Source organism: Alosa pseudoharengus, unplaced genomic scaffold (genome assembly GCF_046254945.1).
Source record: "Alosa pseudoharengus isolate Yale_2024_CS ecotype anadromous, Long Island Sound unplaced genomic scaffold, YU_APseudo_1.1 YU_APseudo_1.1_scf_9, whole genome shotgun sequence".
NCBI classification, from domain to species: Eukaryota; Metazoa; Chordata; class Actinopteri; order Clupeiformes; family Clupeidae; genus Alosa; species Alosa pseudoharengus.
In genome coordinates this window covers 3,382,014-3,395,000 of record NW_027468881.1, presented here as the reverse complement: position 1 = coordinate 3,395,000, position 12,987 = coordinate 3,382,014, and the positions used below count along the sequence as shown (strand labels likewise).

Sequence of the window (12,987 nt, the reverse complement as noted above, 5' to 3'; positions counted from 1 at the left end):
GGAAAAAGCTTACATTCAAAGGAGCCAACAATGCATGTACATTGTGTCAATATCAATGCTTACATTTGATCTCAATTTGTTCTGTTAGTCAATCCTATTTTTGCCATTTCCGATCCACCCAGTATAGTTTGTGTTCGTGTGTGTTTAAATCTATACCGTTCACCTTCAGAGCGGACTCATAACCGCCCCAATCGCCCCTAGCCGTGTGAAAGTGGCTAGTTTAAAAAAAAAGACGCATCCGTACCTGTTGGTGCGGTGTGTGCCCGTGTTCTTCCAGTTAGAAATGCGCTCTCATTTCCCCTCCATTACGTGCCACAAGTCAGCCAGAGGTATCCTTTCCCGGGCAACGCACCCGCTCTAGACCCGCACACAACTGCGCAAGGATGGGCAGAGGAGATTATACTATCCCAAAAACGGATGCAGGCCCGCAGTAGTCCCGACACGTGCCAGAAATGAGATGATTCTTCCTCTCGGGCAGCCGCGACCGCAGGAGAGAGCAGCCGCGGAAAGTTCCCCGCGCCGGCAGCTTTAGCGCGTCCCCATCACGAGGAAACCAAACTTCGGGTCCGCGAGTTGCCGCTCAGCTCTAGGAGAGCTCGGAGTGCGAACTGACCTTCCCTTCCTAGTTGTATATTCCAGTTCCTTTCGTGGGAGCGGTCTCCCTTCGTTCGCAAATATCCTTTTTTTAGACTCGCAAGTCAGACTGCTGTCTGGACCCTCTCTGAGTGGCGCGAGGCGAGGTGTGTGGACCGCTCCGCTGTGATCGTTCGTTTCTCCAGCTCTCGGGGGATGGCGCACAGACAGCTCCATACGGAAGGTGTGTGTCGCCATCTAGCGATGGCGGGTCCGTTATCAGAAAGTGTTTCTGGAAAGGATTCGGGATGAGATTCGACGTTCGTGTCATGCCCTTTGCTTAAGAGGGAAATGTCAGACTTCTCTTCCTGCAGCATTAAAAATGTGGGATTGACTAAAAACAGTGATGTACCCTCTGGTAAGCTGGAGATGGACCCCACTTCTCTCAGCGCCTACACTGTAAGTGTGTGTGTGTGTGTGTGTGTGTGTGATTAATTATTGCTTTTAAAGGTCCATATACTAAAACAGCATACCATAGGGAAAGACTCAAGGAGACAGTGAGAGAGAGAGAGCACAATTGATCTTGAAATGTGAAGATCTGAGGGACTCAACCTAAAACAAATTTGTGTCTGTGATGTATTACACACCACACACACACACAACATCCTATTATTACTCTTGTTGTTTACGTCTGTTAATTCTAAATCCTCTATACCCACCCCCATACTGATGTACCCCCCCCCCCCAGTTGTACTGTATGTTCCTATCAACAGTAGCTTTGGCAACACTATTCCCAGAGTGAGAGAGAGACAGCAGACGAGGAGAGTTAGACAAACCCACCGATTGGTGCTTTACTTCTGAGAGTGCTGGATTTGTTTTTGTTTTTTTAGTATATTATATTTTTAGGCTTTTTAAGCCTTTAATGTGACAGGACAGTAGAGAATGACAGGAAGCGAGTGGGAGAGAGAGTCAGGGTGGGATCCAGAAAGGACCACGGGGTGGGAATCGAACCCGGGTCGCCGGTGTACGGTGCAGGTGCCCCAGCCAGTTGCGCCACAGCTGGGGCCCTGAGAAGTTGTTTATTGCATTCCAAGACTCCTGCGATGGCTCTGAGTCTGCAATACTTCCCACCTGAAACTCTTCTAAACAGAAACATAAAAGGCCCTGATTGTTTTTTTTATTATCAGGTCCAAGCCCTGAGTAGTCAGTGAGGCGGTTTCCCTCCGACCGCATGAAGACGGAGCGGCTGAGCAGGAGCCCTGGGTCTGTCCTGAGGGAGCCTTTCAGGGGGCTGAAATTGAGTTCTCAGCCTTAAACTCAATAGGAGTTATGGAGACTAATATGGAGCTGTTATCTCCGTAAGCGTGATGGACTCCTTACGCGAGCACTGAGCTGTGTGTGTGTGTGTGTGTGTGTGTGTTTGGGTGCCTTAGAGCTGAGGAAAGAGATAGCAGACACACACACAGACACACACACCAAAATGCACAGTGAGCTGGCGTCCCACCAGAACACTGAAAATCCAGCTACCGCAGACACAGACACACACACACACACATTTGACGGTTATTACATCTAATGCTACATTGCATGGCCTCCTCCCTCTGTTAAATTTAACAGCCCCTAAGGTGTGTGTGTGTGTGTGTGTGTGTGTGTGTGTGTGTGTTGGGCAGGCTGCCATCTGGGCGTGTTTGCTAGATTAGCGTCCCTTAATGGTCACTCAGAAAGCTGACACTGCTCTAGTGCCTCTCCTAGTTTGTCTACTGCATTAGTTTAGATCACGTCCAGAGCAACCTGCTCAAACAAGCAGACTATCCTGTTAATAATCTCCTGGCTGCTTCAGGTGTAGTCGGGTGATTCTCATGAAACCGTCAACTGAAAGATTTCTGACATAGAATTTTTCAAAAGATGTGTATGAATACAATTCCTTTTGAGACATTTGAATTAAAGTGTAAAGGTGTTGTAAATATTACTTTTCTCACAATATTAGGATTTTAAATATATATTTATTCATGTTTTCAAGACTAAGTCCATCAGAACTTCTCATTACCGCAATAGATCATTACATGAAATAATTCTTTATGTATTTTTTTAAAATGGATCATTAACATTAATACCAAGGTCTACATAAAACAGTTTTTAAAGTTATTGTTAAATATAACATATTATTAGAATTTCTCTCATTTGTCTCATTACCGCAATATGATGAGTGATTTGCAACTTGTATTTTACGATATCTAAGTAAAAACTCACAACTTTAAACAGAAAAATGTGGTAGAGGTGAAGGAAGAATACTTGGAATAATATAATTTTGAAAATGGAAATGAATGCTGTTTCCTAACAGTTGATTTTAAAATAAATAAACATTCACTTCGGTAATGAGACAGATATTTCAGAGATGAGACTGATATTTCGGAAATGAGAATAAGAACAAAAACCCTGCTGAATCTTGTCCAAATGTATAGCTTATTCCTTTAAAGTCAGATATTTTTTACATTTTAAACAGTGATCAAAGCCACTTACTTTTTACACAGTTAAAGTACATTGGTATCCCATTTTCCATCAATTCATAAGCAAAATGTGCCCATTAAAGGTACTCTAAGCGATGCCACACTGTGTTTTTAGGCTAAAACATTGTATGTCACTTACTGCAAGCATCACCTAACCAACCGCTAGCTGTCTGTGTCCTGAATACACTGTAAAAAAAACGTGATCTCTGTGGACAGCAGGCTCCACAAACGGCATAAAACAACCTGGGCAAACCTAGCCCATAAAAACATAAACTGTTCCAGCAAATCACAGACGAGATGCGCGTTTAGGAGAGTTTCAATTGCACAGGAGCAGCACGGGAGGGAAGGGGAGGAAGTAGCGAGCTAGCTCTCTGTTTTGTTTGAAAGTCAACAGAAGTGACGTTACCCAGCATCGCTTAGAGCACCTTTTACTTACACAAACATTATGTCACACTAATTTCATAGAACAAACCAACAAACCAACATCAAAACAGTGTACCAAAATAGGGAAATAGGGAGAGGCCTATCCTATAACTGTGTAACAGACTATGGCAAGTAAAGTGACAGTTTCTTCATATTTTAAAAGGACTTTTCTTGTTGTGTTTTTTCCAAATTTCTGGCAAGACACAGAAATGCATAGCAGATGTGATTGGTAGCGGGTCGGGGACGATGGCCTTGATACCATCTTGGAAGTACCACGCTTTATCACCTGGGAACATTCATAGCATCAGTTATAAACTGCACATAAAGCATTCATGACTTTCATGAGACATGACTGAACATTCATACCAAACCTTTCATGAATGATGGATAGAACGATGACAACTTGTCAAAATAAAGTCCAACAATCGAGAGATTAAATTAATGGTATCCAGGTTACACAAATACGTGTCAGATGAATGTACTATAGGTTAGTTTACCTCAGTGTTAAACTCAGGTTTTTAAAAACTCAGGTTTTGCCTCCAATATTTCATAAAGGATACCATTAATTTAATATTTCCAGCCATTGTAAATATTTCATGAATATCTTATGAAGTCTACCTCAAATGTCACTTTACTTTACAAGTTGTGAAGTATTCATAAACACTGAGTTTAACACTGGGAGGTAAACTAGCCTACATTCAGCTGACTCGTATTTGTGTATCCTGGAATGGTTGGACAATCCCAGTAGCAAAAGATGAGAAATCATCTGCAAAGGTTACATCATAAAACAAAAACATTTTTATGAAACAAAAATTTACTTGACCATGTTCTGTCTTTTTGGCACTGGAGTAGCAGCCCATTGACTCAGATGTGCCGTGATCAGGTAAGAGGTTTGGAACAAAAACGGCAATGCTGCTTTGCGATTGTTGGACTTGTTCTGTCTTCCACATTCCACGTTGTTGTCGTTCTGTCTTCCACATTCATGAAAGGTTTGGTATGAATGTAGAGTCATTTCTCATGAAACAGTCATGAATGCTTTACAGTATGTGCAGTTTATGACAGCTGCTATGAATGTGTTATGAACTCACACGTCAAGTAAAGTGTTACCACAATTCCTATCTTTGCTGGGTTCAGATAATTGAAAACGCATGCCTAAGGCCTAAGGTTTGGCATTATGAGACACTTGAGTAAATTGCTCACTGAATTTCTAAAACTACTCGTTGACTGAGAACACCACCTAAACCATTTAACCCTTATCCATCACCTCTCTCTTTCCTTCCTTCTGTATTCCTCTAAAAGTTCTGGGTTGGTGTATATCTTTTCTCTGTGCTTCCTCAAACTTTTCTTTGCTGCAGCTTTCTTTTATGCACTTTTAAGTCATTTTAAGTCTATGGCAGTAATCTACATGTGATGTAGGTCACTCATTACTATGATATGACCATAGCAACTTTCATGAGATTCAAAGGGGAAAAAAGGGTAACAGGGTCTCTGATACAATGTATCTACTTCATTAAGTGCAGTGTAACAACCCAAAAACTTTTATGATATTGATCTCATTAATATTCCTCCAAAACATTGAGGTTGTCTCTTATTGAAAAGTAATTAATGTCATGAACGACGTTGAAAAATGCAAAATCCTTTAATATTTTCATTACCGAAATTGAAATTTTCATCACCGAAATTGGCTTTAACTATTGCGGTAATGATAAAGTGCATTGCGGTAATGAGACGACCTAACACAAAAATGCTAATTTTAGATTTAGCTAGCATGATCTAGCTAAAAAATTACCTCCATGACATTGTGTGTTTTATTACCTTATTACTAAACAAATTTGAATTAAGAAAATCGTTTTTATAACAAAACTGTTACTAATTTCGGTAATGAGAATCATTAGTGTTGTGTTTAGACAGTTTTGAGACAAATCATGGAATTTCAACATAAAGTCAAAAGGAGACATGCTTACCTTGACACCATCTTTGATCTTCTGTTATTAATGATGCATGATGGGAAATTCCATTTCATGTTGACATTCCTACAGCTTTTTATTACAGTACTCAAAAGTATTGCAGTAATGAAAACTATGACTGATGACAAAACATTTTTTTTTAAATATTATAACCGTTATAATATTAATATTATTGAAACACACATTTTGATGAAGCATTGAACTTAAAACAATATATGTAGAACTTTATTTTATTTTAAAGTAAAAGATAAAGATTTCCTTAATGATCAAACACTTGGGATTTGAGCCAGGACACATTGCGGTAATGATAATTTACTCATAAAACGCATAAAAAATACAAAATAACAATAAAATATGGAGAAATTACCTTGTGTGCAAGTTTAAGCACATGTACCTATATTGTTAAATAGTGTAATCAGTGGGATTTATGGCATATTTGACCATCAAATCCTTAGTACCATAAGATTTTGAGGTTTCGCGAGAATCACCCAGTCATGGTAACAGTGATGACTGATGAGGGTGTTGGTGTGGTGATGGTGTAGGAACACTGACATAAAAGATGTAAGGGTTGCCATGTCGATGGTGTAGGAATACTGACATAAAAGACGTATGGGTTGCCATGTTGATGGTGTAGGAATACTGACATAAAAGACGTAAGGGTTGCCATGTCGATGGTGTAGGAATACTGACATAAAAGACGTAAGGGTCGGCATCATAGATAAATGGTTGCCATGTGATGGTGTTGGTGTGGAGCTTTAGGTGCCAGTGCCATACTAATGACCAAGGTAGGACAGTGACACAGGTGACTCTAGAGTTGCATGTATTCAGTCCGTCTCTGTGTAAACTGAACAGTGAGAACTGAATGATGAATGTGTAAAACAAATACAAAACCCATATCAGGGTTGCATGTGTGCATGCTCCCCCTCATGAATATGTGTGTGTGTGTGTGATTGTGTGTGTGTGTGTGTGTGTGTGTGTGTGTGTGTGTGTGTGTGTGTGTGTGTGTTATTCCTTGGTATTCATTGTAGTGTGCTCCAGGCTCTTTCATGCCAGTGTGTTAAACAGCAAAGAAGCTCTTCACGTTTCCCCAGCTCAAAGAGAGAGCAGCTGGAAAGGCTGAGAAGGCGAAAAGAGAGGCTGAGAAGAACATAAAGAGAAAGTTCCAGAAGTGAAGTAGAAAGAGCGAATTAGCGAGATAAAGGGAACAGTTTTGTTGGAGAGTAAGTGAGGTTTGGGCCGGCCGGCCAGGCGGGTGGACGGACTGAGCGCTGTTTAATCTCGGGACTTTTCGGGGCGCTGAGGAGAGGAGACGGGAGAGGGATGCGCGGAGTCGGCACCGAGGGGAGGAGAGCTCGATGCAATCGCCATGGTGATATATGACTCCATATCCAGCCGTCAGTATGATGAATCCGCGGGGAGAGCGGGGCCGACGGCCGACTGTCCAGACTCATTCTGCACTGGCCACAAACCAGCAAACACATCTACAGCAGGCCACTGGGGCAGCGGACACACATCTCTCTCTCTCTCCACTCAAACATACTCTCTCTCTCTTTCCACTCAAACATACTCTCTCTCTCTCTGCTCACAATTACTCCCTTCCTTTCTTACCTTCCCTCTAACCTCGCTCTCTGTTTTCTCTCTCAACTCCTTTTCTTTCCCTACATCTCTTCTATCTCTATTTCTCTCCCTAACTTTCTTTCCTTCCCTTTCCCTCCCCTTAACTTCCCTCTCTTTTATCCCTCTTTCTCTTCCTAACTTCCCTCTCTTTTATCCCTCTCTCCCCTTCTCTCTGCCTTTCCCTCTGGCTCTGTTCTTGCTCCATCTCTCTCCCATAACTTCCTATGCTTCCCTTCCTCCATAGTCTCTCTCTCTCTCTCTCTCTCCCATAACTTCCTATGCTTCCCTTCCTCCATAGTCTCTCTCTCTCTCTTTCTCCCATAACTTCCTATGCTTCCCTTCCTCCATAGTCTCTCTCTCTCTCTCTTTCTCCCATATCTTCCTATGCTTCCCTTCCTCCAGTCTATATCTCTCCCTCTCTCAAACAGACACACAAACTCAATCGTCAGTAATGTTCTCTCTCTCGTTTCTTATCTTCTTTCTCTATGCTTCTAATTTCTTTCTTTTACTCATCTCATTTTCACTCATAACCCCGTTCTCTCTCTCTCCCCCTCATCCTGGTGTTGGGTGTGTGTGTGTGTGTGTGTGTGTGTGTAGGGGGTTTGGTTACACTCTGCGCCAGATGACTTGTTGAGATGCGTGGCTGGCAGCTGCTCTGAACCTGACATGTGCACACTCAGATTAAATGGCAAGCATTAGCAGGCACACACGGCTGACACGGGTGTGTGTGTGTGTGTCTGGGCTGTACGGAAACACAATGGCAGCAAAGTGACATTCACAAAAAGACACAGATCAGAGGCACAAAGACAACACACACACACAAGCGTGCGCACACACACACACAAGCGTGCACACACACACACTAACACACACACGCACACACTAACCTACATGCACATGCACAAAGGAGCAGTGGTCTGTGGGTTGAAAAGCCGTTCGCTATTATCTGTGGCTCTTTCATGTGCCTTACATAACCCACAGAGGATTCTCCCTCTGGCTACACACACACACACACACACACAATCCATGAGGGATTCTCTCATTCTGGCCTTCCCCAGCTCTCTTTGGCTGTGTGTGTGTGTGTGTGTGTGTGTGTGTGTGTGTGTGTGTGTGTGTGTGTGTGTGTGTTGTATGTTTGGTGACAGTGCGGGCTAGGGCTGTGCAATACTTCACCATTCGGAATACACATGCAACACATTACATTCACATTGATTCATTTAGTAGACACTTTTATCCAAAGCAACTCACACACATGAGAAATAACAACATGCAAGCCACATTGCAGAGGAGACAATTAGCAGACACTTTATGCTTTTGGCACACCGGATTACATTGTCCCCGGAGCAACTCAAGGTTGGGCCCAACGGTGGATGCCGGGGATGGAACCCACAACTTTCAGGCTACTACACGCTAGCCCGGCTCCTTAACCACCCTACAGGCTACTGCACGCTAGCCCGGCTCCTTAACCACTAACCGCTGGTAGAGGAGTTGGGGCAAGATGGAGAGGGATGCCCCTGGTCTGGTAGAGGAGTTGGGGCAAGATGGAGAGGGATGCCCCTGGTGTGGTAGAGGAGTTGGGGCAAGATGGAGAGGGATGCCCCTGGTGTGGTAGAGGAGTTGGGGCAAGATGGGCTGGTAGCACTTCGTAAGTCGTTCCACCTTACGAACTATATGAAATATAGTCTGGACTGCCATATGGATCGAAGAGTAAACATTGTATTTGTATTTGTCTTAAAATGTTTTTGTTGTTGTTTGCTGTTGTTCCTTTGATATTGTTGATCTTGAACTTGAAACCTTAAAATGAAAAGTTTGTGTGTGTATACAATATGATAAATGACTGTCAGATGCAGAGGAAGGTTGGGGAGAGTGTGCGTGAATGACAGGCGCTGTCCACTCAGTCGTGGTGCTGAAGTGCTTAGTGGCAGAAGCAGCTTGTCTTGTATAGGATGCCTATTAGAAGAGTAAGGCTGAGACAGACTTCTCTGGGTCAGTCAGAAGCACAAAGGCCTTTGATGTACAGCCCAGTGTAGCCTCTTAAAGGAGCAGTCAGTATAGTCTGCAGAAAATATATATTATAGCCACTATATTTCTAGACACAGTATATTTTCTGCAGACTATTTACTGACTGCTCCTTAACCGAAATATAGTGGCTATTTTATTCCCAATGGCACCAGTGAAAACCCTACGCCACACCTATCGATGCATCAACAATATGGAGCATCAATAGTTGTCTGTTTTAGACTTCCTTTAGAGGAAACGCAACTTTGACCTGAAATAACCTGAGCAAGGAGCTTGCGGGGAAGTGTAGAACAATAAGTCTGAGCACTACTTCTACTGGTGTGTGTGTGTGTGTGTGGAGGAAGATGTTCATATTCTGATAACCTTGGTGTCTGATTTGCACATTCCCCTTGTGTTCCTGTCCAAGGCACACACACTTCATCATTGGTCTCTCACACAGGTCACCTCCTCCTTCCAGTGATAACTCCCTCTGAATCACCATCTCTGTGTGTGTGTGTGTGTGTGTGTGTGTGTGTGTGTGTGTGTTTTAAAGATTCCCCTTGTGTTCCTACTCATCGCCGACACACACTTCATCACTGATGTGTCCTCCAGGTCACCCTTCCTGCTGATAACTGGCTCAGGATCACCATCTGAATACACTTCACGCAAGAGTGTTGCCTAGACACACATACTCTCTCACACACACACACTCAAACGCAAGCAACAGATGAATAGGCCCTTATTTCAAAAAAACATTTCTTAACAGTCAGTAGTTGGGCAACAATCAATAATGAACAGCTAATTTAATAACATGGATGATCTAAACATGGATAGACCAGCGCACCAATTTAAAGGTATACCAGGCAAGCCTGATGCTTTTTCTCTATGAAGCTCCCCCTACCGTCTGTACGTGTTGATACGTGTGCGAGCCCTCGCTCGGTCTGAAGCTCTTTTCCTTTTCTTTGCATCTTCCGTCAAGTGTTTTCGCTGCTTACTCGCCGGCTCTGCCATTATACACACGTTTGCAACAATCTCTAGCATTTCGTTAGCCTGCCTCTGTGCTGGGGATGCAGGATGTAAACTGATCCTGCTTCTCGCGATGTCTGAGACTTTGTGAGACTGAAGGCCGGTGACCTGCGGGATTTTTTTTTTTTTTTTTTTTTTTTAAGTTATTTCGTCTATTTGCGGCCCGTCATAGGCCTAGGCTAGGGGTGCCCAAACTACGGCCCGCGGGCCAACTGCGGCCCGTCGCTCTCTTTTAAGTGGCCCGCCATGAATTATAAAAATTAAACTGTAATTTGGCCCGTTAGTCTGTGTACATTGCACTTTTTCGTTTCAACACGGGGTGGCGCTGCAATTTTGAGCGAGCCGCGAGCAAGTTTTGGGTCTGCTCTAGACTAGTTAGAAATGCTTACTTATTGTTGTTGCTATGGACACCAGCAAAGCATTCCATTACCTCAGTAGGCCTAAAGATGGAGGTGAAAAGACGAAAAATAGAGAGTGAGTGCAGAAAATTTCAGACTAGATGGGAAAATGAATACTTTTTCGTGGAAGTAAAGGGAAAATGTATTTGTTTGATTTGCAAGGAGGCTGTAGCAGTGATGAAAGACTATAATGTTCGAAGACACTATGAAACTAAACATCAGTCATACACTTCATACACGGGCATGGAGCGGGAGAGGTAAGTGAAACAGATGACAGCTAGCCTGTTAGCTCAACAGCAGCATTTTTTTCGTGCAAACAGACTTCAAGAAAACAGCACCATGGCTAGCTATGCCGTATCTCAACTGATCGTTGAGCATGGAAAACCTCTGTCGGATGGTGAATTTGTTAAACACTGCCTCATTAAAGTTACCGAGATAATGTGTCCAGAGAAGACTCAGGACTTCAGCAATGTGAGTTTGTCCAGACAAACAGTTACCAGACGAATAGAAGACCTCTCAGCTAACTTGAATCAGCAAGTATCAGACAAGGCAAGAGCATTTGAGTTTTACTCAATTGCATGTGATGAGAGTACCGATGCTACAGACACAGCGCAGCTGTTGATTTTTTTACGAGGCGTCGATGTTAACTTTGGCATCACCGAGGAGTTGCTTGATCTTAGGAGTCTAAAAGGTACGACTAGGGGCATCGACATTTTCGAGGCTGTATCGGCTGCTATGAATGACATTAACCTGCCCTGGGACAAGCTGTGTGGAGTTACCACCGATGGGGCTCCAGCAATGACTGGCGAGCGGAATGGGATGGCCTCTATGGTGTGCAGAAAAGTTCGCGAAAGCGGAGGTGAGGCTGTAAAAATGCACTGCATTATCCACCAGGAAGCACTCTGTGCTAAGACTGTTGATGTGAATGGTGTAATGGATACGGTGGTTAAAACAATCAATCTCATTCGTGCAAAGGCACTCAATCATAGACAGTTTCAAACATTTTTGTCTGAAGTCGAAGCTGAATATGGAGACGTCATCTACCACTCAGATGTGCGCTGGCTCAGTCGTGGATCCGTTCTGCATAGGTTTTATTCACTAAGATCAGAAATTGACCGGTTTTTGAAAGAGAAAAGCAAACCCCTTCACGAACTGAATGATCCACGTTGGTTGGCAGACCTGGCTTTTTTGGTAGATCTGACCAGCCATCTTAATGCACTGAACAAGAGTCTTCAAGGCAAAGATCAACTTGTGTCTCACATGTACGCACACCTGAAAGCGTTCTGTGTCAAGCTCAAACTTTTAGAGGCGCAACTACGCAACTTTAATGTAGTGCACTTCCCCACACTGTTAGAGCTGAAGACAGCTTTCCCAAATGCCAACGTTTCTGCCAGAAAAATGGAATATGTATCGGTGATCACATCTCTTCAGGCAGAATTTGGTAAGCGCTTCCAGGATTTTTCGGTCATTGAGAAAGACATGAAGCTATTCACAACCCCATTCTCGGTTGACGTGACAGATGTTGATGAGCGTATGCAGATGGAAGTTATTGAGATCCAGTGCGACGAGTAAAAGTCGCCACCAGCTTCTCCCCCTACAAGAGTTTTATCGGAGTTTGGATAAGACCAGGTTTCCTCTCATGAAGCGCCATGCAGCCAGAATGATTAGCCTGTTTGGGTCTACGTACATATGCGAGCAGACATTTTCTCTAATGACGCTGAACAAAAGCCGTCTAAGAACCAGGCTGACCGACAGACATCTCTGCAACGTTCTTCGCATCGCAACATCAAGGCTTACTCCTGACCTGCCAGCTATTCTTCAGTCTAAGGCCCAGCATCACTGCTCCCACTGAATAAGTCGTTGTTCGACCTTTGTCGCTCTTCGTGACCCATAGTCAGTTAGCTACTTAAAGCACTAAGATTATGCTTATACACAGGCATGTTTACTTGATGGTCAGACTGGCTGGCTGTCGACTGCCATTTTCCTTTTCTTCTTTTAGGGCTATGTTAATGTGTTATTTATTCATTTGCCCTCCTTTGTGACATTGTAACTTGTTAGGCAAATTTATATTAATATCATGCCAAAGTAGGTTGTTTTATTAGGCTATGTTATGTAAGCCATTCACATTTTATACCAAACTGCATTAGTTTACACAGCCACTTTCTCTCAGAAGTGCTGAAACTGCCTTGACCTTCTGTGTTGTTCACTCAGACATTAATGCCTATTCATAGTCTGTTGCATTCTACCTATTTTAGGTTACATTCTGAGATTTTCAGTTGTTTATTTTAAATTAAACCAAAGACAAGTAAATGTGTGTAATGTAAATCTAATAAACTACTCACAGGCTATCTATATCATTATGCGTTTATCATTCACATCATATCAAGTAGGCTACTATTGCAACAAAAATACAATGTTTTGCACTGTCTAAAAGACATAACTGTCGAAAAAAGACACCTTTAATTTATGTCGGCCCTT

At 43.0% G+C, this 12,987-nt stretch overlaps 2 protein-coding genes across 2 annotated transcripts in view; one reads left to right on the top strand and one right to left on the bottom strand.

The window, feature by feature from the left end:
* The window catches only part of tafa3b (TAFA chemokine like family member 3b), a 134,362-nt gene extending 134,039 nt beyond the window's left edge, over window positions 1-323 (bottom strand). The window contains exon 1 of the mRNA XM_076276757.1: window positions 245-323. The gene's annotated coding sequence lies outside the window, so the exon portion shown is untranslated. The remainder of the gene's footprint in view (window positions 1-244) is intronic.
* A 10,624-nt stretch (window positions 324-10,947) lies between these two features.
* LOC143114917 (general transcription factor II-I repeat domain-containing protein 2A-like) lies at window positions 10,948-12,081 on the top strand. The gene has a single exon (XM_076276756.1). It carries the CDS (start codon window positions 10,948-10,950, stop codon window positions 12,079-12,081), a length of 1,134 nt encoding a protein of 377 aa, XP_076132871.1.
* The last annotated feature ends 906 nt before the right edge of the window (window positions 12,082-12,987 follow it).